We start from the raw sequence: 25,796 nt of genomic DNA, 5'->3' as shown, positions 1-25,796 counted from the left end.
TGTCCCAAAAGTAAACTAAAAGGGGTTATTTGTTCGATTTTAAAATAATATGGAGTTAATTGTTCATTTTTAAAACCATAGGGGCTTAATTGTGCCCAGATAAAGTAAAAGGGCTGATCTGTACTTTTGAAAAAAACTCGAGGGCTTTTTTGTACCTTCTGCCTTATAAATATTAAGTGCAGTAATATAATAGTAAAATAAAAAAAAATGTTGAAAAATGAGAGTTAATATAAAATGTAGTATAAAAAAAAATTAGCATGCAATGTAAAGATTTAGAATTAGTAAAAAAATAAATATTGAAAAAAAAAACAATATTTCGTATAAAAAGTCCTCTTAAGTTTGCCGATTACAAAATATATAGAATAGAATAATCATATTCCTAAACAAATAAAATAATTTTTAAATTTTTTTTGGAAAACTTCTTTCTCATATAAATTTTAGAATACAATTCACTAAATTATTACTGTTTGTTTTAAATTTCAATCAAGAAATAACTATAATATATAAGAGAAATTTATTTTTATTTTCCATCAGTTCATGTTCAAAATTTTCTTTGCAAGCAACAATTATATGAACTAAATGGTCTAAGAGTCCATGTTCAAAATTCTCTCGGCAAGCAACAAATCATCAGGTGTAGTGACCTGCAAATCAAATCAAAGGATTCAGCAAATCCAATAGCAATTGAACTACGGAAAATTATTTCATGCAACGGATGTGCTATATTATTTTACAGTACTATCTCTCATATCTATAAATATGCGGGTTCTGCTTTAAACGTGTATTGATTGTTTAAATAAGAAAATAAATATAAACGGAAGATAGAGGTGTTGTAAATGACGTGACAAATCTGTTGCATTAGATAATTACTTTTGAAATATAGAAGGAGCATTAGATACCTTGATATTTGTGTAAGAACCCTCTGTTATATATACAGGATGTTTAAGGTGCTCCACTATAGACACATCATCAGTGACTTCAAGACCATCTCTGTTGAAAAAAATACCAGATTGAGAATTTGTTTTCCCATTCACAACTCCCTTTATTTAACCAAAATCAGTTTGATTTTCAAAGTTAAAAAAATTTCATTGGTCCAGTTCGGTTTAAATCCTAATAAATCAAATTCGATTTCTATTAATGTCTCAAGCTATTGTTATCAGAGCATAAAATGTGAGCTAACATCGGAAGGAATGTATGTATTAGATGTGATGTAAAAGATTTGTTTATTTGTTTGCTGATCGTCACTGTCAAAAATACTTGCTGCAGCAAAGATGTTACCAGGAATCAGTAAAAAGCATAACATACCTGTTGACAAGCTCAAACCCTTTTTTAAGCAACTCGGGCTTAATCACCTGTAGAAAAAAGAAACTTACGTAAATCTCTCTTTAAATTTCGCTTCATCATCTTAAGTTTGTACCTGTGGGGTATGCATTTCCCAAAGTTTTTTGCGGTCCAAAGTTTTCACTACAAAAGAGTCACTGTTTGCCTGCATATACAGATACAAACATTACGGGAATCAATAGAGGAAAGAAAGAAACAGTAACAGAAATTGAAATTCACAGTACATCACTGGAAAATGCAATCTTTTTCAGCAACCATGCAAAAGCTACTCGAATCAAAGGTACCAAGTCTAATGTTTCTTTTCTTGAGATGAACCAAGGCTAAAATTGAAAATCGAAAAGGCAAGTCTAAACTGAAATATCAGTATGAAACAGCAATATTATCATCAACAACTGCTTCTTCACTGTTAGTTGTAAATAGTATATTAGGAAATGTTATCCCCGTAAATAATATTACTAGGAAATAAGCTTGATAGGAGAAGAGTTTAGGCCCGATGAAATATTTTGGTAGCAAATTCTAAAATATCAGAGAGGGGAAAAAGACTATTAAAAAATATTAACTTTTTTGAGACAAATAGGCCAGTGGCAGTGTTGTGTCCTAAAGCACCATGTCTGCTATTATCCTTAAAAAAATTGTTATATACCGGTCAGCATTTCTAAATGAAAATGTATAAAAGTGACAGTAAGGATTTTTTTGATACATACATTTAAATGCCAGGAATTTTCTTGTTTTAAAATGAAATAAAAGACATTTGTTAAAAAATTGATGAAAAGTCAGGACTGTGGGTGAAAATTTCCTATCTTATTACATTCACAAAGTTACTACAAGTTTGTTCCTTAAAATCTATTGTTTTAATTTTGAAATAGCACAAGTAACTTAGAAGTTGGAAAAAATAATTGAATAAAGGATAAGATAAAGATACCTCTTTAATTGTAGCTTTAACAGGAACACCAAGCACAGCAGCTCCATTTACCCATGCATCTTTGAGAACCTAATCACAAATTTAGAAACTTAACTCCATAACATAAATACTAAAGTTGTTGACAAGGAAAATGATGGGAATAAAAAGGGAGCTTCATGATTAAAACTAGACTCATTAAATCCCTTATAAGGACAGTGAGTAAATTCAAAGCCCATAATGTTAGCTTTTATAATATTTTGAATTCGCACCTAAATAACGTTGTACAAATAAACAGACTTTTATTGTATCTTTCAGACACATTGGAGGATCTACTACTCAAACTAAGATACACAGCACTCGAAGATTAACAATTCATTTTACACAATGATCCAACAGTGAATAGAGTAGCGTCTACCAACTTTTCTGTTCCTTACAAGCAACAGCTGAAGCCAAGAAATAAAAATTTGGACACAAACCTTTTCTATCTCTTCAGTTGACACCAGAGGTCTAGCTGAGTCATGGATGCAAACAAGCTCAGAACTCAAGTGAATGGCCTGCAATGTAAAGTGGTATATGATGATCATAGAACAAATACTTTTACCTTTTAGCACTAATAATGATTATTTAGACAAGTATTTGATGACGCCACCTCATGATTATTTCATAACAATATAAGTAATAATCTATTCTCAAATTAAAAAAAGTTCTATATCATAAAAATATCACGGTTTTAGGGAAGAAGACAGCAAATATGAACTGTAAATTTCACAAATTAGGAACTGTGCAATATACTTAAAAGTTTGATCAACTATGCCAATATGTTGTTTGAAATATGGACAATTCAACTATTGTGCTTTATTTGTCAAAAATGGTAACAGCACAACTATACTCATAAAAGAGATCAGAAGAGCTCTTCTTTCTTAATATTTATTTTTCAGATTTTGTGTTCCATGAATGGTGTGAGAAGTGTTTGGAAATCCCTTTTGTACTTGGAGAGGATATCTTCTTGTATGTTCACGTTCCTTATTATTCATTCCATGATACCTTATCGATCCTCTCTCGTAATATATTTTTATTTTTCCATCACAAAGAATGAAAGAACAAGATCGAAAGAAAAGCAGAGCAAGATATAATGTTGTCAAAGCAAAAGGTAACTCGAGGTATGATGGAAAGAATGGTAAGGAATATGAACATACAACAAGGAACGGGCACTTTATTGTAAAAAATAAGTGAGCAATGTCAATTTGGTTGAAGTATGCCCTAATGAAGTAGGATTTCTGATATTTATAAAGGCTGATTAGCCAAAACAAGGAAATTACAAGCTGTATACAGCTATATTAATGCCTATAACCTAGCTGCTGTACATGGAAAGGAATCAATAATATTTACATAACTATATATAGAAACCAGACCTAAATCAACAATAATAATATAAGGAAACTATCATTAAAGGCAATCTATTGACATCCCCATCAAATTGATGCGGGCAAATCGAGAAGCATCAATTTGCCAAGTAGGAAATGGTGACACTTGGAAGTGAGGGTCTTGGTAAATATATCTGCCAGCTGAAGATCACTAGGAACATGCGGAAGAGTAGCACTTGTATTATCAGCACGCAATGGTATGGAATGCGACCGAGGGAAACCAAGTTCATCAAGTAAGCCACGAAGCCATAAGATTTCAGAACAAGCTTGGGACATGGCATGATATTCGGATTCTGTCGAAGATTTAGAGACTCTGTCTTGTTTCTTACTCTTCCAAGTGATCAAGAAATCACCTAGAAACATACACCAACCAATAGAAGACCTGCGTGTGTCGCTACAACCAGCATAATCGGCATCACTATAGTCAGAAAGTAGTGATGTCAATAGATTGCCTTTAATGATAGTTTCCTTATATTATTATTGTTGATTTAGGTCTGATTTCTATATATAGTTATGTTAATATTATTGATTGCTTTCCATGTACAACAGCTAGGTTATAGGCATTAATATAGCTGTGCACAGCTTGTATTTCCTTGTTTTGGCTAATCAGCCTTTATAAATATCAGAAATAGATTGCCTTTAATGATAGTTTCCTTATATTATTATTGTTGATTTAGGTCTGATTTCTATATATAGTTATGTTAATATTATTGATTTCTTTCCATGTACAACAGCTAGGTTATAGGCATTAATATAGCTGTGCACAGCTTGTATTTCCTTGTTTTGGCTAATCAGCCTTTATAAATATCAGAAACCCTACTTCATTAGGGCATACTTCAACCAAATTGACATGGTATCAGAGTTTTATCCATTCGCACAATTTGAATTGGCCCGGCCCACGCAAAGAGTGAGGAGAGATTTGTTGCTCGGCCCGGACACGCTACGCATGTGGGGAATGTTGAAGTGGGAAATCCCATATTGGTTGTGTGTGTGAATGGATGTGTTTAAATATTAGTTGGATACCTCCACTTAATACCAATTGGTTTTAAGATGGAATCTAACAAGCAAGAAAACAGTTATTTCCCACCACAACAAGTAATTAATATTCAATCACTAGCATCATTACTACATCAATCTTTTAACAATAAAACAATAAGTTCCACATCACCTTATATCCACTGTAGTCAACAAAAGAACATTAAGTAACAAAAAAGCTTGTCTATTGGCCATAATTTGTCTACATGTAAATTATCAAGCTACTAGATGCATAGGCCCTAACCGAAACTAGGGAAAGGACCACCTTCAACATTCTACAACTGCCATCTCAGGATTTGTCTCTTTTGCTCAAGCACATAATGTAGAAGGTATTTTAATGCGTGGCAAGAAATCAAATAAATGAACTATATGTCAATGTTGAGCATTTAACAAAAGCAATACAATTAAGCATGCCTTTAGGAAGGATACAAAGCCTAAATTGAAAGATATTTCTGTGTACCTGAAGCCCACTGTGTACAGAATCTTGTCTCTCCTTCCCAGGCAGTGCAAATTTGAGGTCCACGTTTATGTAATCTTTGGCATCTGAGAAGGCCAATTATTACTTTAGTTCTCATATAATAAAAAGGTTTAAGAGAACTAAAGCGGAATCCATGTCTTTAAAATTAATACTAGATATGTATATGCAGGTGTGCACATGCACTCCTATGCTTGAACGTACAAATACAAGCACGCACATATAGATAGAAGAGAGAATGATAACCTTCAAAAACGTCTTTGTAGGATGGATCACAGACTACTACAATCTCTTTCACTTCAATCATTTTTGAGAATGTGTAGAAACTGCCAAAATCAGAACATTGCAAAAGCAATTATAGTGCTGTTGGCCAAATCCAGAGTTAGAAAATCAAATTATGAGATTCTGCAGTATAGAGACGTAAACAAGGTCAAATTGTCTCAAAAAGCATATTATTGGACACAAATACCAGTTCATGTGTCAAGATCAAAATTAACCCCACCAAGGAAAACTCCCAAGTCAAACCTAACTGCTCATAGCAGCACCAGGCCATGCTAAAATCTGTTAGTTTTAAATGAATACAGCCACAACATCGCATTCAGTTAATTATGCACTACTTACCAATCAAACTTATATTTGCTTTAGACTGCTCCAATATTGATGTGATCTTAAGAGAGGCCACTTATGTTCAAGTTTCATTTATAATTAAGTTTGCTCATATTCAGAGGAAAAATGAAGATTCAACTGAACAATTTTTTTGGTGAGGTTTAGAGTGTTTAATTGAGTTTAAAGTGTTTGTAACTAGTTTAAACTATTTTAAAATGTCTTATGAGTTTTAATTCAAAATATATTAGTGCAAGTCCAAACAGAGTTGGGTTGTCTTTTTATTGTAATTTTGGGTTTAGAATTAGCTAGATTTTATGTTTTTCTTATACAGAAGTTCAAGATAAATGCCAAAAGGATATGACTTCTCAAGATATAAAGAAACACATCATTGAGTTGCTACACACATAATAAAAGCACAAGTGGAGAAGTTACAAGCTAATTGTATTTGATGCATTAATTCCATTGTTTTGTAGTAGCTACAAGTAGAGTTATGTACCTAGGTAGTAAATGGCTTCTTAAAAGCATACTCTAGAATGCTAATAGAATCTTTTGCCTTTTGTTATACCTTTAGTCTTTGCCTTTGTACACCAAACAGGTTTTCTTGTAAAGGATAGAATGAATGAAAAATTTGTTTCAAATAGAATTGAGTACTTTCTCTTGTAAGAAACTTTTCTTTCAACTTAGCAAGTTAGGATTAACTTGTGATATTCATACTTTCATATCTTATCACTCTCCTCTAGTTGTAGAATTTGGCTATAAAATTAGGTTGTTTCATGTTTGTCTTCTAATTGTTCGTTTTTTTATTTTAATTCCACATTTATAAAAGAAGTATAAATATAAATCTTGTCAGTTATTTTAATACATTTTGTGCTGATTTTTGTGTGCAAACACAATTGAGTGTTGTTTTGAGAGTAAACACGGGAGGGAGGGAATTGTGAGAAGAGAAGAATGTGAAGAAAATGTCTTCTACGGAGGAGTTCTTGTAAATTATGATAAAGGGAGCTGACCAAATGTGGCAAGAATATCAGGAAAGCAATGAATTAAATCTTATATTAGAAAATCTAGAGGATGGCCGTGCATGAAACATTTAAGAGATTCTATGAGCAGACTAAGGAAGAGCATGAAAATGGAAAGCTGAGCAGAGAGCTAAACATCAAAAGAGAAAGGTTGTACCTAAACTAGCAATGAAGGAGATATTACTGAAGATGAAATAGATTGTGATAATAAAAAGAATACTCCTCTTAATGATGATTTGAAACCGCTAGAACTAAAACTTGCTGAAGAAAATATTGTCAGTATTTAAGAGCAGGTTTATGAGCAAGAAGTTATTGTGGAACGTAAAGATGATATTGAGGAATTAAATCAGAAACCTAAAGAAGAAATCACACTGATTCATCTTGAAAATAGGAAATTCGTCTTTGAGCCTCTAAAAGGACATAACAAGATTAGTCTGACATTCAAACATCAAACCTTGTTGATGTAGAGTTTGTCATTCCTGAAATTTCTTAAGTGGGCTGTCAAAAATCCAATATCTCAAACGTGTCAAATTATTTAGGTAGAGTTTCAATTCTTTGTGTTGATGTTTCTAATGCTTCATTTCTTTGAAATATGAGACCGCGTATTTTCGAATAAGATGAAAACGATGCACCTAAATAGGAGCTGCTTATAATTGTCAAACCTAGGAAATTTTGTTATACACAAGTGTCCTCTCTTAGGATCACATTAAAAAATGAATATTGTTATTTGTCCTTGTTCACCAAATCAGGGCCTATTGAAGCTTCAAAAAGTTAATTAAAGAGATTGGTAAAAGTCAAGTTGAAATAAATGGTGAAAATTTACCTGTAAAGAGCAATTGGCTGGCCAAGTAGTGGGAGATACTGCTTTGGCATGCTTGCCTATTAGCACAAAGATAACATAAGATAAGTAGTGTAGATAACATAATTTTGGTACCAATTCTCAGTTGCTCTACTCATATCTTGTTTTAGCGTATATGATGATGGTATATGATAGCCAGTGTAGTCAAAGGCGCTCGCCTGGTGCGCCTAGGCAGTCAGGCGAGGCAACAAAGACTGATGGCGCCTCTACACCCGCCAGTCGAGGCGCCTTCAGTCAGGCGAGCATTTTTTTGCGCTTTCTGCCTCGGGCGATACTACATTAAGTTTAGAGAAGCAAACAGAAGTGAATTCAAATAAAAATGGAAAAGAACATACACCCATTCGTTTGCCCGTCCCTCCGGCCAACAAAATCACAGAAACGCTCTTCTCCTCCACCTTATTGAACCTCTGCGAAACAACAATATGGATAAACTAATCTACTCATCAAACATCGATAAATAAATGCATAAACATCACAGTAATGTACATTTTGAGCGTTGGAAGAGCAGGTGATGGTGTTGGTAGGCAGCTTTTGGATCCAAGTAAGTCTATAACCTGCAGATTCAACAATCAACTTCAAATTACAATCCATAAAAATGATTAAAAACAGAATCTGTTTGACTTAATTAATTACCTGATGAGAATTTCAGGGAAGATGGTGATTTGGCGGGAATTTGGTGGTTATATTTAAAAGGGAAAAGTGAATTTGAAGAGGTGAAAGAAGAGATGGACGTAAGATTCATGGCGGGATTTCTCTGGTTTTGGACGCTGAAAACAAAAGAGAAACGGAGAAGAAAAATACGAGAGGCGAAGTGGAAATGTGACTGAATGTGCCACGTCACTTTCATTCTAGTCTTAATTGCCAAAATCGGTCAATATTGCACATCTTCCTCACTTCTAACATTTTTTTTTGAAGAAAGGATCAATTCACCCCTCAACTTGGCACGAAATATCAAATGAGTCATTTTGAAGAAATTTGGATCAAATTAACCCACAACTTGTGTTTTCATCGTGGAAATATCACCCCCCCCTAAACTTTATAAAATCAAATCAATTCACCCCTCATTTTTCCACCGCTTCATTCCACCTCCGACCACCGCATTCACCGGAAACTGTCGTTGGTTTTTTCACTAGATTTTTTTTTCAGTTAAATTGCCGGAGCAGATTCATATGGGTGTGTTCCACGATGAATGGGTCTTCTCTTCAATCGTGGAAGAGCAGACCCAATACAGACCCATCATCTCCATGATGAAGAGCATACCCATCTAGGTTTGCTCTTGAGGAGTAGTGCTCCTCGCCGGGGGAGCTAATGAGGAGCAGTTGCTCCTCCTCAAAAAAAAATTTTTTTGTCACATTTTAGGTATTAATTTGTAATTTTTAAAATAATAGGGAGTATTTTATACCTTTAACCAGGAGAGTGTTCCAAACACGGGTTGAGAGGGGAAAAATGAAAGAGGATATGATTTGATGCAATTTGACAAATTCATGGGTTTGTTTGACTTAAAAATCCTCCAAAATGACTATTTTGATATTTCGTGCCAAGTTGAGAGGGTAAATTAACCCTTTGTTCGTGTTCTTATACAATTAGGGAGGAGGTAGGAATTGAACCTACTACTCCCTCAATCGTAATACAATTGTTTATTTATTTTTAAGAAAAAAGTCAATGTGCCTCGAACTTGTGATTGATTACTTAACTTTTTTATTTATTTTTTTGAACAATTAACTTCAGATCTCTTCATTTTAAACTAAATTATCCTATAATTGTATTTTTAAAACGCGTAAAATACAAATCGGAGGTGAGGGATGCAAAAAAGAAATTAGAAAGTTTTCTAATTGTTGTGATAAAATTATCCTAAACCTATTTTTTATAATAAAAATATAAATTATAGGGTGATCTGACCTAAAAATGAAGAATTTTGGGGTTAGTTGCTCAAAAAATAAGAAATGGGTTAACTGAGCATATGTCACAAGTTCAGAAGACGCGTTGACCCTTTGTTCAAAAAATAATGTCATAACTCTTATCTATTTCTAAAAAGTAAAATTTTTAAATTTAAATTTTCTATGACTAGTTTTTTTGCCACGTGCTATGCACGTTAACGATATCTATATCAGTGTTTTAAAAACTGAACCGGTGGCCGAACCGTTGAGGCCACCGGTTTCCGGTTCAAACCGGTTTAATAAAATTAAAAAAATTTAAAAAAAAATCTGATTCACCGGTTTAATACCGGTTCAATCCGGTCCGATCTGGGTTTTTACCGGTTCAATCCGGTTCAACCGGTCCACCCAAAAAATTCGGTTTTTTGCAGTTTCAGACCGGACCACTGGCCGGTTTGCGGTTCAACCGGTCCGACCGGCCGGTCCGGTCCGGTTTTTAAAACACTGATCTATATGACCCGTTATTTAATATTATAATTGTATATTTTTTTAATAATATATTATTATTTAAATTTTATTAGACTTGTATTTTTTTATTTGTTTTGTTTAATTATTTTAAAAAAATTTAATTTCTTTTATTAGAAATGTTAAAAAGTTAGAATTAAGCAATATATTTAATTTTTGATATTGTTGTTATCAAAAAATGATAATATGATTGAAATAAATTTATATTATTTTTCATTGTAAATAATTAATAAATATCAAAAATATCAAAGCTTTAATACACATATTATAATATGATTTTTTTTTTGAGGAAATAATATGATTATTTAATATTAATGAAACTCGTCATATTCTTTTATATATAGTAATATATCTGTGAAATTCCTATTAGAATTAGGAATTTAACAAATAATGATAGTTGTTGCACAATTCATTTTAAGATTAGGAATTTAATACATAATAGTAGCTACTGCGATAATTATTTTTAATATATTTCCTATGGATTAGGAATGTCATCTTTCTATTTGTTAAGTACAAATATGTAAAGGGTATTTTTGTCAGTGAATGGAAGTGTTCCCCCCGCAAATACACTTTTATATTTGTTATAGATACCTCTATTTAAAATCCACTCATGAATTAATATTTATTGATATATATATATATATATATATATATATATATATATATATATATATATATATATATATATATATATATATATATATATATATAAGTGATGGATCCGGATATTTGACGTGCGTCCTGAAAAGGAAATAAAGAGAAGAGAATCGGAAACAGCGGGTCTCAAACCCCTCATTCGCTCTGAAACTCTAGTCAGTAAGGATCTATTCGAGTAACAAAGTATGGTTTTTAGATATTTATCGTACCTTTTAGGCATGTGCCCTTGTGTCTTTTTTATAGTGCTCCCAGCGCGCCCATTTTTCCTATCTGGTGTGGGATTTTTATGGCTTAGCGCTTTACTTCCTTCATTTATGTTTATTCCATCATTAATCCCCCCATGAGTTCTTACGATGACTGGGTGTTTATGTCTAGCTTATTGTACTTTCTTATTGTTGTTATGTTACCGTATGTGTTATTTTTTGCTTCTCTTTTGCTAGTGTTATCTTGTCCGCTTGTGTCTGAGAGTGACCCCTGGTTTTGGTGACTTGCTTCGTTTCGTGGTTCACTTCGCTCATTTTTGTAGCTTGTTTCGGTTCTTGACGTATGAGAAGAACCAAAACAAGCAACTAAAATGGTCGGAGCTGCCCTCTTTTTTGTTTTTCGTTCTCTATTTCTGGGTTCTCCCTGTGCTTTTCTGTAGCTTGTTTTGCTTGCCTTGTTTTGTTTAACCCAACCCAAATAAACTACAAAGTGCTCAGGAAGTCATCATTCTTTGACTCTTCCTCTTTCTTCTCTCTTCTTTGTGTGTAATTTTCTTCTTTCCTTCTCTTGTATTTATATCGTCGTAGGGTGGTGCGTTACAGTTGTCCTGTCTTTTTGAATTCTCCTCTTTTTTCGCACATCGTGCTTCTCTCTCTTGATTGCTTTTGACGGTTGAGTTGCTCGTGCATCTTCGTCATAGCACAGCAGTGGTTACGGTTGCTTTATTGCCATTTATTACTTATGTTCTTGCCTCTTTTATCCCTTTGTTTTCTCCTTTTTACCTTCCTGGGAAAAGTTATAAATAGATATCTTCTTTGTCATTTCTTTTCTTTACTTCTTTCAGAATTTTCTCTTCAATTCTTGTTGCTTTTGTTTTTTTTTCTTTCATCAGAATGGACAGGAATATTTTTGACGCTATGGATGCGGGTATGTTGAGCGATGATGAGGTCACTGTTATGCCTAATCTTCCTTTGCTTGATCGACCGTCTACTCCTTTTATCTCTCTTTTGTCCGATAATGAGGATGAGCCTTCTGTTTATGCTGGCGGTCTTCGTCCTCCCATTTCTGCTACTTCTCTGACTTCTCTTTCGGTTGTTATGTCGATTGTTCCCTCTTCTGGAGCTATATCTTCTGTTCCTACTGACTCCGTATCTGTTGTGGTGGTGTCTTCTCCCACGGTCACGTCGTCCGCTTCCCTTCCTTTGATTTCTTGAGAAGGGACAAAGAAGCGTCATGCTACTGGTTCTTTTGACTCTTCTTCGGAACCAGCTTCTCGTCCGCGTTGGGATTTTCCTCGTTCTATATTTGTTATCAAAGGTGGTGTCGTTGATTGGGACTTCTTTATTCTTTCAAAGCGCTCTCCTTTGGAATCCAACCATATTCGCAACGCCCTGTCCGCATATCTTTGGAGCCAATGTCCACTAACCGTTTCTGGGCAAGTTCTTGGTACTGGAGGTGTGCCCTCTCTTTATGTTAGTGCTCTTCACTTACATGCGTTCTAAAAGGTGGTGTCGTTGATCGGGACAACTTTATTCTTTCAAAGGGCTCTCCTTTGGAATCCAACCATATTCGCAATGCCCTTGTCCGCATATCTTCGGAGCCAATGTCCACTGACCCTTTTTTGGAAGGTTCTTGGTTTTGGAGGTGCGTCCTCTCTTTATGTTAATGCCCTTCACTTGCTTGATGATGTTCGCCAGTTAGAGGACGACCAGACTCGCCTTTTCGCCTATGTGAACTCCCGGTCAGAAGTTAATTCTCAATTTGATCAGATGTCCGCGGCTATGAAAAGGATTCGGGGGTTAAGTCATCGTCAAACGGAGGAGATTGTGTCTTTGAAGGCTTCTAATGAATCCTTGAAAGCTTATCTTCGCGAGAAGACCGTGACCGCCACCTCTTTGAAGAAGCAGCTCGATCAGCGGGAAAAACAGGATGTTGTAGAGTTCTTTTCGGGCGCAGGAGAATCATGTTGCGGATCTGGAGGCTTCGTTGAATAACGTTCGCCTCGAGATAAAAATAATTATATAAAATTTTAGCCATCGGATGTATTTCATCAAAATCTCGATGGTTAAATTCATGGCACGACATTCAACACTTGTTGATAATGTTGAGATAAAAAAACTAATTATCTAGATTTTTTGCCATCGGATAGATTTTAGCAAAATTCCGACAATTACATTCATGGCACGACATTCAACACTTGATGATAATGTTGAGATAAAAAAAATACTTATCTAGAATTTTAGCCATCAGATGGATTTCATCAAAATCTCAAGCGTTAAATTCATGACACGACATTCAACACTTGTTGGTAATGTTGAGATAAAAAATAATTATCTAAAATTTTAGCCATCAGATGAATATCATCAAAATCTCAGCCGTTTATTTGTTTGCATGACATTCAACACTTGTTGATAATGTTGAGATAAAAAAAAATACTTATCTAGAATTTTAGTTATCTGATGGATTTCATCAAAATCTCGACCGTTAAATTCATGGCACGACATTAAACACTTGTTGATAATGTTGAGATAATAAAATAATTATCTAGAATTTTAGTCATCGGATGGATTTCATCAAAATTTCAACCCTTAATTTGATGGCTCGATATTCAACATTTGTTTATAATGTTAAGATAAAAAAAATACCTATATAGAATTTTAGTCATCAGATGGATTTCATCAAAATCTCGACCGATTAAATTCATGGCATGACATTTAAAACTTGTTGATAATGGTTCAGATAAAGAAAATAATTATCTAGAATTTTAGTCATCGGATGAATTTCATCAAAATCTTTACCGTTAATTTGATGGCGCGATATTCAACACTTGTTGATAATGTTGAGAAAAAAAAATACTTATTTAGAATTTTAACCATCAGATGGATTCCATAAAAATCTCGACCGTTAAATTCATGACACGACATTCAACACTTGTTGATAATGTTGAGATAAAAAAAATTATCTAAAATTTGACCATCAGATGAATTTCATCAAAATATCTAACTGTTTATTTAATGACACGATATTCAACACTTGTTGATAATGTTGAAATAAAAAGAATACTTATATAGAATTTTAGCCATTAGATGGATTTCATCAAAATCTCGACCATTAAATTCATGGCACGACATTCAACACTTTTGATAATGCTGAGATAAAAAAAATAATTATCTAGAATTTTAGCCATCAGATGGATTTCATCAAAATCTCAATCGTCAATTTCATGACTCGATATTCAACACTTGTTGATAATATTGAGATAAAAAAATAAATTATCTAGAAATTTAGCCATTAGATGGATTTCATCAAATTTCCGACCGTTAAATTCATGGCACGACATTCATCACTTGTTGATAATGTTGTGATAAAAAAATAATTATCTAGAATTTAAGCATCAGATAGATTTTGCAAAATTAAGACTGTTACATTCATGGAACGACATTCAGCACTTGTTGATAATGTTGAGATAAAAAAATTATTTAAAATTTTAGCCATCGGATGGATTTCATCAAAATCTTAACCGTTAATTTAATGGCGGGGTATTCAACACTTGTTTATAATGTTGAGATAAAAAAAAATACTTAACTAGAATTGTAGCCATCAGATGGATTTCATCAAAATCTCGACCGTTAAATTTATGACACGACATTCAACACTTGTTGATAATGTTGAGCAGTGTTTTAAAAATCGGACCGGACCGACCGGTTCGACCGGGACCCGACCATCTGTCCGGTTTAATTACCACATGAGAACCGGAAATCTGGTCCAACCGGATAGGACCGGAAAGGACCGGAAGGAACCGAAAAACCGCGAACCGGACTAGAGTGTTGAACCGGCCGATTCAAAAACAATATCATAAAATTTTTGTATATACTGATTTTAATGGCGATTTTAAAAGAAATTCATCATTACCATTTTATAAAATATAAACCAGCTGTATCTTTGCAAAACCCAATTTATACAGAGGAAGAGAATATGAAGATTTTAATTTTTAAAGATTAATTAGACATCCATAACTTTTTATGGATTAGAATTAAAAGAATATTAATAAAAATAAGGTCTAATTACTTAAAAAAAATCCAACTTATAATATTTTTTCGTTTATACCATGACCTAGGAAAAAGTTCATTTGTACCCTTTTTTTGATTTTTCATTTTCGTCTCTACCCCAAAAAGGGTACAATTGACTATATAATTTTTTTAAGGATAAAAATGTTAATAACAACTAAAAAGAAGGGTTCCACCATATTTTTCCTTATCTTAAAAAATACAAATAAGTCCTCCAACTTAAAAAATGTTCAAATAAATATTTTAATTTATTATTTTTAAATATTTTAATAACAAATTAAATTATTAAAAAAAATATTTTCGGCGTACCATCGTACTTCCCCGATTTATCGAACCCGCTAATTTTTTTTTAATTTTTTTTTATCGTTCTGATGCCGAAGGAGCTCTCCTTCCTCCCATGGAGGAAAGGAGCTAGACTCCTTCCCCCATGGGAGGAAGGAGCAGCTGCTCCTCCCTCCATGGGGGAAGGAGCAGCTCGTGCTCCTCCTTTGAGGAGGAGCCCGAATTTTTTATTTTTTTTTAAAAAAAATTATTTAAAAACAATTTATGTAAATTAAATATTTATTATCAATTTAATTTTTTTTTTTGGAAAAGAAGGTATATTTGAACAATTAATATGAAAAAGAGAATTTTATACACTGAATTCAAAAGTTAAGAGAAGATAGAAGAATAAGAAAAAAGGAGGCGGGTGAGATTATAGGAATTAGGGTTTTCTTTTGAAGGTTTTAAAAGAATAAGGGTAGATTAGGTAAGCATTGCACTTTATTCAAAAAGAGAAGGAAATGTCAGTTTTTATTAGAATGGGATCAGTCAATCGTCCGGATACAATAACGTTTATAAAGTGTCAAACTATCAACCGCTCACAGTACAATTTAATTCGCTTCCACTAACGGTCGAACCGGTTGAACCGGAATCCGAGGGTCACGCCGGTTTGGTCACCGGTTTGATTTTTAAAACACTGATGTTGAGATAAAAAAATAATTATCTAGAGTTTTAGCTGTCGGATGGATATCATCAAAATGTCAACCGTTTATTTGATTGCATGATATTCAACACTTATTGATAATGTTGAGATAAAAAAAATACTTATCTAGGCTTTTAGCTATAGGATGGATTTTATCAAAATCTCGACCGTTAAATTCATGGCACGACATTCAACACTTATTGATAATGTTGAGATAAAAATAATAATTATTTAGAATTTTAGCCATCAGGTGGATTTCATCAAAATCTCAACGCTTAATTTGATGGCACGATATTCAACATTTTTTGATAATGTTGAGATAAAATAAATACTTATATAGAATTTTAGTTCTCAGATAAATTTCATCAAAATCTCAAACGGTTAAATTCATGGCACGACATTCAACACTTGTTGATAATGTTGAGATAAAAAAATTATTTAGAATTTTAGCCATCGGATGGATTTCATCAAAATCTTAGCCGTTAATTTAATGGCGCGATATTCAACTTTTATTGATAATGTTGAGATAAAAAAAATACTTATCTAGAATTTTAGCCATCAGATGGATTTCATCAAAATCTCGACCGTTAAATTTATAACACGACATTCAACACTTATTAATAATGTTGAGATAAAAAAATAATTATATAGAATTTTAGCCGTTGGATGGATTTCATCAAAATCTCAATCGTCAATTTTATGACTCAATATTCAAGACTTGTTGATAATATTGAGATAAAGAAAATATTTATATAGAATTTTAACCATCCAATGGATTTCATCAAAATCTCAACCGTTAAATTCATGGCACGACATTCAACACTTGTTGATAATATTGTGATAAAAAAATAATTATCTTGAATTTTAGCCATCAGAAGTTTTTGCAAAATTCCGACTGTTACATTCATGGAGCGACATTCAACACTTGTTGATAATGTTGACATAAAAAAAGTATCTAGTATTTTATCTATCGGATGGATTTCATTAAAATCTTAACTGTTAATTTGATGGCGCGATATTCAACCCTTTTAAATAATGTTGAGATAAAAAAATACTTATCTAGAATTTTAGCCATCAGATGGATTTCATCAAAATCTCGACCGTTAAATTCGTGACACGACATACAACACTTATTGATAATGTTGAGACAAAAAAATAATTATCTAGAATTTTAGCCATCGGATGGATATCATCAAAATCTCAACTGTTTATTTGATTGCATGACATTCAACACTTGTTGATAATGTTGATAAAAAAAAATACTTATCTAGGCTTTTAGTTATAGGATGGATTTCATCAAAATCTCGACCGTTAAATTTATGGCACGACATTCAACACTTATTGATAATGTTGAGATAAAATTAATAATTATCTAGAAATTTAGCCATCTAATGGATTTCATCAAAATCTTAATCGTCAATTTCATGTCTCGATATTTAACACTTGTTGATAATATTGAGATAAGAAAAATAAATGGCACGACATTCAACACTTGTTGATAATGTTGTGATAAAAAAATAATTATCTAGAATTTTAGCCAACGGATAGATTTTGCCAAATTTCAACTATTACTGATGGAGTCTGCCTTCTGAATCGGTGAGTGAACCTGCAAAACAGGGTAGAAGCTAACCGGACGGTGGTTGTCCGATTAACTCTCCGATGCTAAAGTCAGTCTAGAGCTTTGAGCAGTGTTTTGAGTATATGAATGTAATTGTGATTCTAGGCATACCTCGTGCTCCTTTTATAGTAGTCGAATATACCTAGTAGAGTTGTATTAGGCAGGTGAATCCTACTTTGTAGGGATTCGGCCGTATCGTAGAGATTCTCCTGATTTGTCGGGATCTACCTTAATCTGATAAGAGTCCTATTTAGGAACGTCTTCCTAAATAGTCTTATCTTCCTAAAGTAGAGCTTATCCTTCCATATGTAGTGTTTGTGTCCAAATAGGACAAGATTTCCATATTTAGTCGTTTACCCGAATCCCGGGCCTGACGCGCTCTTGGCGGATCATGTGGGATTCGGTGTTTATTAGCGTGTTACCGAATCTTAGAGATTCAGCATCTCCTTCATACCTTTTCGGTCTTCAGGGGGAGTCCGGTGTCACCTGAGAGTAGATCTCCTGCAACTCGGCTCCATTATACTTACAGTAGGATTCGGTATCCATCATTAGCCCCCCCGCAAGTGAGCTGAAGTAGTTTGGCATTTATGCCTTAGTGGATTTTAGCTTTTTTGGAGCTGAGTTCTTTTATACGGGCGAGTCGTTTTGTATTCCGGGCGAGTCGTTTCATATGTTTGTGGGTGACGTTTCTTCTTTAGTAAGATTCTGTGTTGCCACGTGTTGTCCATCAGTAGAGGGTTATGACTGGATGAATGACAAGTGTCTTCGTGCGCTATTTGTAATTATGGGATCTCGTCTTTTCAGTTTCTTTGGTTCAGGCTATATAATTGCTCATTTTCTTTCTTTTTCAACCTTTGCTTTCTCTGCAACTGCTAACCTTCGATTTCTTCAAGCTTTTTGTGGGTTTCCTTCTTCTGCTGTCAAGATTCCTCGTTTTCAAGTTGCTCCTTACCTTTCTTTTGATCCTGCGTATTTGCTTGCGAGGTATTTTACCTTTTCTCTAATTTAATTTCCTGGTAGTTCTTCAATTTTGATTTTATTCCTTCTGTTCTTCTTGTTCTTCGTCTTGTTCTTCGTCTTTTCCTTTCTTTTGATCTTTTAGAGTTTTAATTTCATCATCATTCCGTGTTTCCCCCCCATTTTAAAAATTTTAAAATGTCAGAAGTAACTGAGGGGGCGAAGGGTGCTCGTGACGAGCTAGAATATACCCGGAGCTCCTTGTCAAGAGAGCAGATACTTGGGTATGCCGAGGAATTTGACTTTCCTGAGTCGTATGTTATTCTGAGACCAGCAAAATCGTGTCGGGCGAATCATAGCACCGATTCGCCTTCCAAGATAGTAATTTTTCATGAGCAGCTTTTAGCGGGTCTTAGGTTTCCCTTAGAGTCTTTAATCGTAGAGGTCTGTCATAATTTAGGTGTTCCTTTGGGTCAACTGCATCCGAACGCGATTCGCCTTCTTTGTTCTTTTATGGAATCGTGTAGGGTTCGGATGCAGGAGCCTTCGCTTGCTCTTTTTAATTATTTTTATGTTTTCTCCCGCCGAAAGGGTGAGGAATTTATTTTTGCTGGTGGTCGACCGAATCGATCTCTTTTTAGTCTTCCTTCTTCTTTGAAGGGTTGGACCCCTAAGTTTTTCTTGGTTCAGCACTCTTCTTTCTCCTCTTTTTCGCGGAGTTTTACTTCTAGTAAGGTTTCGCTTACTAATGTACCTGATCTGGATGATGGGGAGAAGGACTTCGCCCTGTCTTTGCTGTCGGATTGTCGTTTTGACAAGCCCAAGTACAGCGTTCTTTTAGAACAGTATTTGAGTCGCCGTGAAATACTTTTGGCGGGTCTTTCTTTAGAAGGTATTTTTCTAATCTTTTGTTGTTATGTTTTTGTTTTGTAGGATGTCGACTTCTCTTGAACATTTGCTTGACAATTTTCATGTCGATATGACTGTAGATATGGGCGAGGTCACCAGTGGCGTTCCTAATCCGTCTTCGATCGCCGTACCGGATCCAACACCTAATCCGGTGGATCTTGGTCTTGCTTCCGGCGATCAAGTTCCTGCTGCGACTTCTGAGTCGCCTTTGCTTCCTTCGAAGGAATCAGCTCCTTCTCTGAAGGGGTTGCCTACCGGCGGTCAGAAACGTCCTGCTGAGGACCAGGCTGGAGCTTCTGCCAAGCGTCCCAAGAAGAAGAAATCTTCTGGGGTGTCTTTCGAGGAGGCACCTCGGTTTGCGGCTTGGGCGGACGCGCAGGATCCGCTTCGACTTTCAAACGTCGCCATTCTTCATGCTTGCATGGAGAATATTATGATAAAAGAGGACATTGAGTCCATTGATCGCGAACATGGCGATAATTTGGCTGAGTGCTTTTTTTTTTCTTTTGTTTTATATTATGATTTGCTTCTCTTTTTTTTTTTCTTATTTGTTGCTTTCTTTCTCAGGTGGTTCAGTCCATCGCTGTTTTGGAGCGCCGCCGAAGGGATGCGGTGGATCAACTGAAGAAGCTTCAGAAGGATTCCGAATCCTGGCTCTCCGAGAGACAGAAGATGGAGGAGGAGGCTGGCGAGGCGACTGGTCTGATCCAGCAGCTGAGGTCTTCCGTATCTGCCAAGACTCGGGAGATTTCCGCTTTAGAGGCTCGGGTTCAAACTTTGTCCGAGGAAGTCGATTCTCTACAGTCTTCTTCAGGTGCTCTCACTAAGGAGAGGGATGATCTGAAGAAAGAAGAGGAGCGTCTCCGCCGGCGATTGGGTGATTCTAGGAGCTTTTATTCCCAAGTCATGACTCAGTACCGGTTGGCGATCGGGGCAAAGCTGCGGGAGCAGAATCCAGGCGTCGATCTTTCTGGAGTCAATCAGTTGGATCCTGCTTCTTTGGCGAAGGAGGTGAAGGCGAAGCTTGATAAGCAGAAGCAAGATGCTCTGAAGAAGGCTTAATTTTTATTTTCTTCTTTTTTGTATTTTTTGCTTTTGCCTTATTTTTGTATTGGATCGTAGGCGGATCCTTTGTAATTTTGCTTCTGTTAATATAATGATCTTTTGACCATTGCTTTTCTTTAGTTGTAGAGTTAATCTAAACTCGTTTGTTATTTTGAGAAGTTAATCTAAACTTCTGCTGGTGTAATTTATTTGTAGGTCCGAATGGATCCTTTTATTTATTTGACTCGGACGAGTCTAAATTATTTTTTAACTAAGATTCAAACGACTCTTGTTAAATTGTATGTATTAGGTCTCGAGCGAGCCTATAAGATTTGTTTCGCCAAATCGCCTTTTATTTCAAAAATGGAAATAAGTACAAGCCATGAATTTATTGATAATACTTTCTCAGGTGTTCTACGTTCCAATATCTGGGTACCATGGACCCTGTTATTGTCTTTAGTCTATATGCGCCTTTGCCAGTAGCTTCTTCTATGATGAAGGGGCCTTCCCAATTAGCTTGCATTTTCTTTACTCCTGCGTTTCCTCTGCCAACTTCCGCGTTTCGTAAGACCAGATCGCCTCTTTGAAATTCTCTAAAATTCATTCTTTTGTTATGGTATTTTGCAGCTTGCTTCTTGTATGTAGCGGCTCGGGCTGCCGCTTCATCCCTTCTCTCCTCTAGTAGGTCTAGACATAGTCTTGTTCTAGCCTCATTGGTTTCTTCTTCTAGATAGTTTACTCTGATACTGGGTATACCAATTTCTACTGGAATTACTGCTTCAGTGCCGTAGGCGAGCCTGAAAGGTGTTTCGCCAGTTCCTTTTCTAGGAGTTGTTCTGTATGCCCATAGAATGCTGTATAATTCTTCTGCCCAGTTCTCCTTATACTGAAAAAGTCTCTTTTTTATTCCTTGTGCTATGGTTCGGTTGGTGACTTCTGTCATTCCGTTTGTCTGAGGGTGCGCCACCGAAGTAAATTTCAAATTGATCATTAGTCCTTTGCAAAATGCCTTGAACCGCTTGCAATTGAATTGTTTGCCGTTGTCTGCTATTACAGTGTGGGGTATGCCGAATCGGCATATTACTTCGTTCTTGAAGAATTCCTCTACTTTGGCTGCGGTGATGGTTGCGACAGGTGCTACCTCTACCCATTTTGTGAAGTGCTCTATTGCGACGATTAGGAATTTCACTTGATGTTTTCCCGTTTCGAACGGTCCAACTATGTCAATCCCCCAAGTGGCGAACGGCCATGGGCTTTCCATTGATCCTTGAGGCACTGCCGGTACACGGCTGATGTTGTCGTGTCTTTGGCATTTATCACATTTCTTGACTAATGCTTTTGCGTCTTCTTTGATGGTCGGCCAGTAGTATCCCTGGAGTATTGTTTTTCTTGCTATGGTGACTGCTCCTTCGTGCGCGCCGCATATTCCTTCGTGGATTTCCTTTAAGATGGATTCTCCTGTCTGAGGCGAGACACACCTAGACCATGGATGAGTTAATGAGGTTCGGTAAAGAACTCCATTGTGAAAAGAGTAGTTGGCAGATTTTCTGATGGTGCGAATGGCTTCGACTTTGTCTGTTGGTAACTCGCCGCGGTCTAGATATTTGATCAGTGGAGTCATCCAGGAGTCGGCCTCCTCGATTGCCATGACTTCTGTTTTTCTGGTGCTTGGTGATTCGAGAATTTCCTTTAGCTGCATTTTAGTGAATAGATCTCCGAGTTCTGACGCTGATTTAGCGATGGCGTCGGCTTCGGTGTTTTCCTCTCTCGGGATTTGAATGATTTCCCATTGTCCTCCTTGTGCTTCCAGCTGTTGGAGCTGTGTTTTGACTTGACTCAGGTATTCGATCATCCCTGTTTCTTTGGTTTGATATTCTCCCTTGACCTGATTTACCACCAGCTGGGAGTCGCTATAGATCTTTAGGATTTCCGTTCTTATTTCTAATGCGAGGCCGAGGCCTGCGATTAGGGCTTCATATTCAGCTACATTGTTGCTGGCGGCGAATTGGATGTTTACTCCATATTCGATCCTGATTTTTTCGGGTCCTTTGAGGATGGCTCCTGCTCCAGCTCCTTTTTCATTCGACGCTCCATCTACGTGGAGTTCCCATACCAAGGCTGGTTTGGGTTGGCCAGTCTCGGTTGGAGTTATTTCTGCTACGAAGTCCGTCAAAGCTTGTGCTTTCAGAGTCGGGCGAGGCTCGTATCTTATGTCGTGTTCGCTGAGTTGGATGGACCGGTGGACTAATCTTCCGGAGGTTTCTGGTCGTTGGATCGCCTTTCGCAATGGTTGATTTGTTCTTACCACAACGTTGTGACTTTGGAAGTAGTATCTCAGCTTTTTAGCTGTGGTCAATACGGCAAGTGCCATTTTTTCGATCTCGGGGTATCGTGTCTCCGCGCCCTTCAGGACTCGACTAATGTAGTAGATTGGCTTCATCTCGTTATCTTCTTCCCTTACCAGCACTGTCCCGATGGTCTCGTGCGTGGTGCTGATGTATAGGTATAGTGTCTCCCCTTTCAGCGGTCTGCTTAGCAATGGAGGGGTGACGAGGAACTTCTTTATTTCTTCAAAAGCGTTCTCGCAGTCTTCATTCCATTCAAATTTTTGTGTTCCTTTGAGGGCTTTGAAGAAAGGCAAGCATCTTTTTGCTGAGCAAGACATGAATCTACCGAGCGCTGTGATTCGCCCGCTGAGTTTTTGAACTTCATTTATGCTTCTTGGTGCCTTCATATCCATAATTGCCTTGATCTTTTCGGGGTTCGCCTCTATTCCTCTTTGAGATATCATAAATCCCAGGAATTTCCCGCCTTGTACGCCGAACGTGCATTTGTCAGGGTTCAGCTTCATTCCGAACTTATTCAGTATGCTGAATGTTTCTTCAAGATCTTTTGCATGGGTTTCTTCCTTCTCGCTCTTGATGATTAGGTCGTCTACATACACCTGGACTCGTTTTCCTAACTCGTCTTTGAACATGAAATTCATAAGTCTTTGGTATGTTGCTCCAGCATTTTTCAGGCCGAAAGGCATTGCCGTGTAGCAGTAAGTTCCTCCCTCCGTGGTGAATGAAGTCTTTTCTTGGTCTTGCTCCTTCATCTGAATTTGGTGGTAGCCTTGAGCTGCGTCGGCTAGGCTATACATCGCGTGTCCAGCAGTAGAGTCCACGAGTTGATCGATATCTGGGAGAGGGTAGCTATCTTTAGGACACGCTTTGTTTAGATCGGTGTAATCCACACACATTCTATTTTTTCCGTTGGCTTTCTTTACGATCACTACGTTAGCTACCCATTCGGGGTAGTGGACTTCTCGTATGAATCCTGCTTTCTCCAGTTTTTCTACTTCTTCAGCGATTATTTTCTGTTTTTCTTCCGAGAACTTCCTTTTCTTTTGCTTCACTGGGTTCGCCGCTTCTGCTACATTTAGATCATGAGTAATGACTTGGGGGTCTATTCCGACTATTTCTGATGCGTTAGCAGCGAAGGTTTTGACGTTGTTTTTCAGCATGGCCGTGATTTCGCTTTCGATCTTTGGGTTCATGTTTGCGCCGAGATTTACTCTTTTCTCCTCGTCGAGTTGGAGTTTCTTTGTTTCGCCTTCTGGTGCTGTTTCTTTTTCTTCGATGTCGTGATTAAGGATTTCTTCTATTGCCATTGCTTCGCCTGATTCTTTTATTGCTTGCTCATAGCACTTTTTCGCCTCGGCTCGGTTTCCTTGTATCGTGATAATTCCTTGTTTCGTCGGTATCTTCATGGTTAGTGCCTTTATGCTTGTCACGGCAGCTGAGTCGTGGAGGAATGGTCTCCCCTGTATTGCGTTGTATGGCAGGTCGATTTCTACGACGCTAAACCGTGTAGGTAATTCCTCGCTTTTCCTTGTCCTTCCTAGCTTGACGTCGAGAGTAATTGTTCCGTTGGGCTTAATTGGCAAGCCCCCAAATCCTACCACAGGCGTGGCATTTCTTTTTAGTTCCGCTAGGTCTCCTCCTAGGCTTTCGTAGGCCTTTTTTGTTATTAGGTTTATTGCGCTTCCTTCATCGATCAGGATTCTCTCAACGTTCCAGTGTTCGATGATCATGGCCACTACCAGAGCTTCGTTGTGCTCTTCAGCTATTCTCCCGAAGTCCTCCCCGTCAAAAGTTACTGGAGGAGGAGTTGAGAGTTCTGTTGCTTTTCGTTTTCTCTGTGACGTTTGGTCCTTCAGGTTTACTCTTTCAGAAGTCATCTTCTTCAATGAGATTTGTATTCGAGTTCAGAAAAGCTCCTTCTTTTGAAGTTTAGTTAAGCTTTTCCCACAGACGGCGCCAATTGATGGAGTCTGCCTTCTGAACCGGTGAGTGAACCTGCAAAACAGGGTAGAAGCTAACCGGACGGTGGTTGTCCGATTAACTCTCCGATGCTAAAGTCAGTCTAGAGCTTTGAGCAGTGTTTTGAGTATATGAATGTAATTGTGATTCTAGGCATACCTCGTGCTCCTTTTATAGTAGTCGAATATACCTAGTAGAGTTGTATTAGGCAGGTGAATCCTACTTTGTAGGGATTCGGCCGTATCGTAGAGATTCTCCTGATTTGTCGGGATCTACCTTAATCTGATAAGAGTCCTATTTAGGAACGTCTTCCTAAATAGTCTTATCTTCCTAAAGTAGAGCTTATCCTTCCATATGTAGTGTTTGTGTCCAAATAGGACAAGATTTCCATATTTAGTCGTTTACCCGAATCCCGGGCCTGACGCGATCTTGGCGGATCATGTGGGATTCGGTGTTTATTAGCGTGTTACCGAATCTTAAAGATTCGGCATCTCCTTCATACCTTTTCGGTCTTCAGGGGGAGTCCGGTGTCACCTGAGAGTAGATCTCCTGCAACTCGGCTCCATTATACTTACAGTAGGATTCGGTATCCATCAATTACATTCATGTAACGACATTCAACACTTGTTGATAATGTTGAGATAAAAAAAATTATCTAGAATTTTAGCCATCAGATGGATTTCATTAAAATCTTAACCGTTAATTTGATGGTGCGATATTCAACACTTGTTGATAATGTTGAGATAAAAAAAACTTATGTAGAATTTTAGCCATCAGATAAATTTCATCAAAATCTCGACCGTTAGATTCATGACACCACATTCAACACTTGTTGATAATGTTGAGATAAAAAATAATTATTTAGAATTTTAGCTATCGGATGGATATCATCAAAATCCCAACCGTTTATTTGATTACATGACATTCAACACTTGTTGATAAAAAATATTTATCTAAACTTTTAGCTATAGGATCATCAAAACATCGACCGTTAAATTTATGACACGACATTCAACACT

General features: G+C 36.4%; 1 protein-coding gene across 1 annotated transcript; it reads right to left on the bottom strand.

The window, feature by feature from the left end:
- Nucleotides 1-504: 504 nt before the first annotated feature.
- Nucleotides 505-8,531, bottom strand: LOC126666060 (2-C-methyl-D-erythritol 4-phosphate cytidylyltransferase, chloroplastic). Its single transcript, XM_050359017.2, has 12 exons — nucleotides 8,288-8,531; nucleotides 8,141-8,208; nucleotides 7,990-8,061; nucleotides 7,619-7,674; nucleotides 5,420-5,499; nucleotides 5,159-5,241; nucleotides 2,716-2,793; nucleotides 2,261-2,329; nucleotides 1,415-1,483; nucleotides 1,303-1,349; nucleotides 897-987; nucleotides 505-641 (listed from the first exon to the last, which is right to left on the bottom strand). Exons 1-12 carry the CDS (start codon nucleotides 8,499-8,501, stop codon nucleotides 585-587), a joined length of 984 nt encoding a protein of 327 aa, XP_050214974.1. The 5' UTR covers nucleotides 8,502-8,531; the 3' UTR covers nucleotides 505-584.
- Between the last annotated feature and the right edge of the window lie 17,265 nt (nucleotides 8,532-25,796).

The sequence above is a fragment of the Mercurialis annua genome, linkage group LG1-X, assembly GCF_937616625.2.
Source record: "Mercurialis annua linkage group LG1-X, ddMerAnnu1.2, whole genome shotgun sequence".
Classification (NCBI taxonomy): domain Eukaryota; kingdom Viridiplantae; phylum Streptophyta; class Magnoliopsida; order Malpighiales; family Euphorbiaceae; genus Mercurialis; species Mercurialis annua.
The sequence above is the reverse complement of the archived record's forward strand: the minus strand, read 5'-3'. Positions and strand labels throughout refer to the sequence as shown.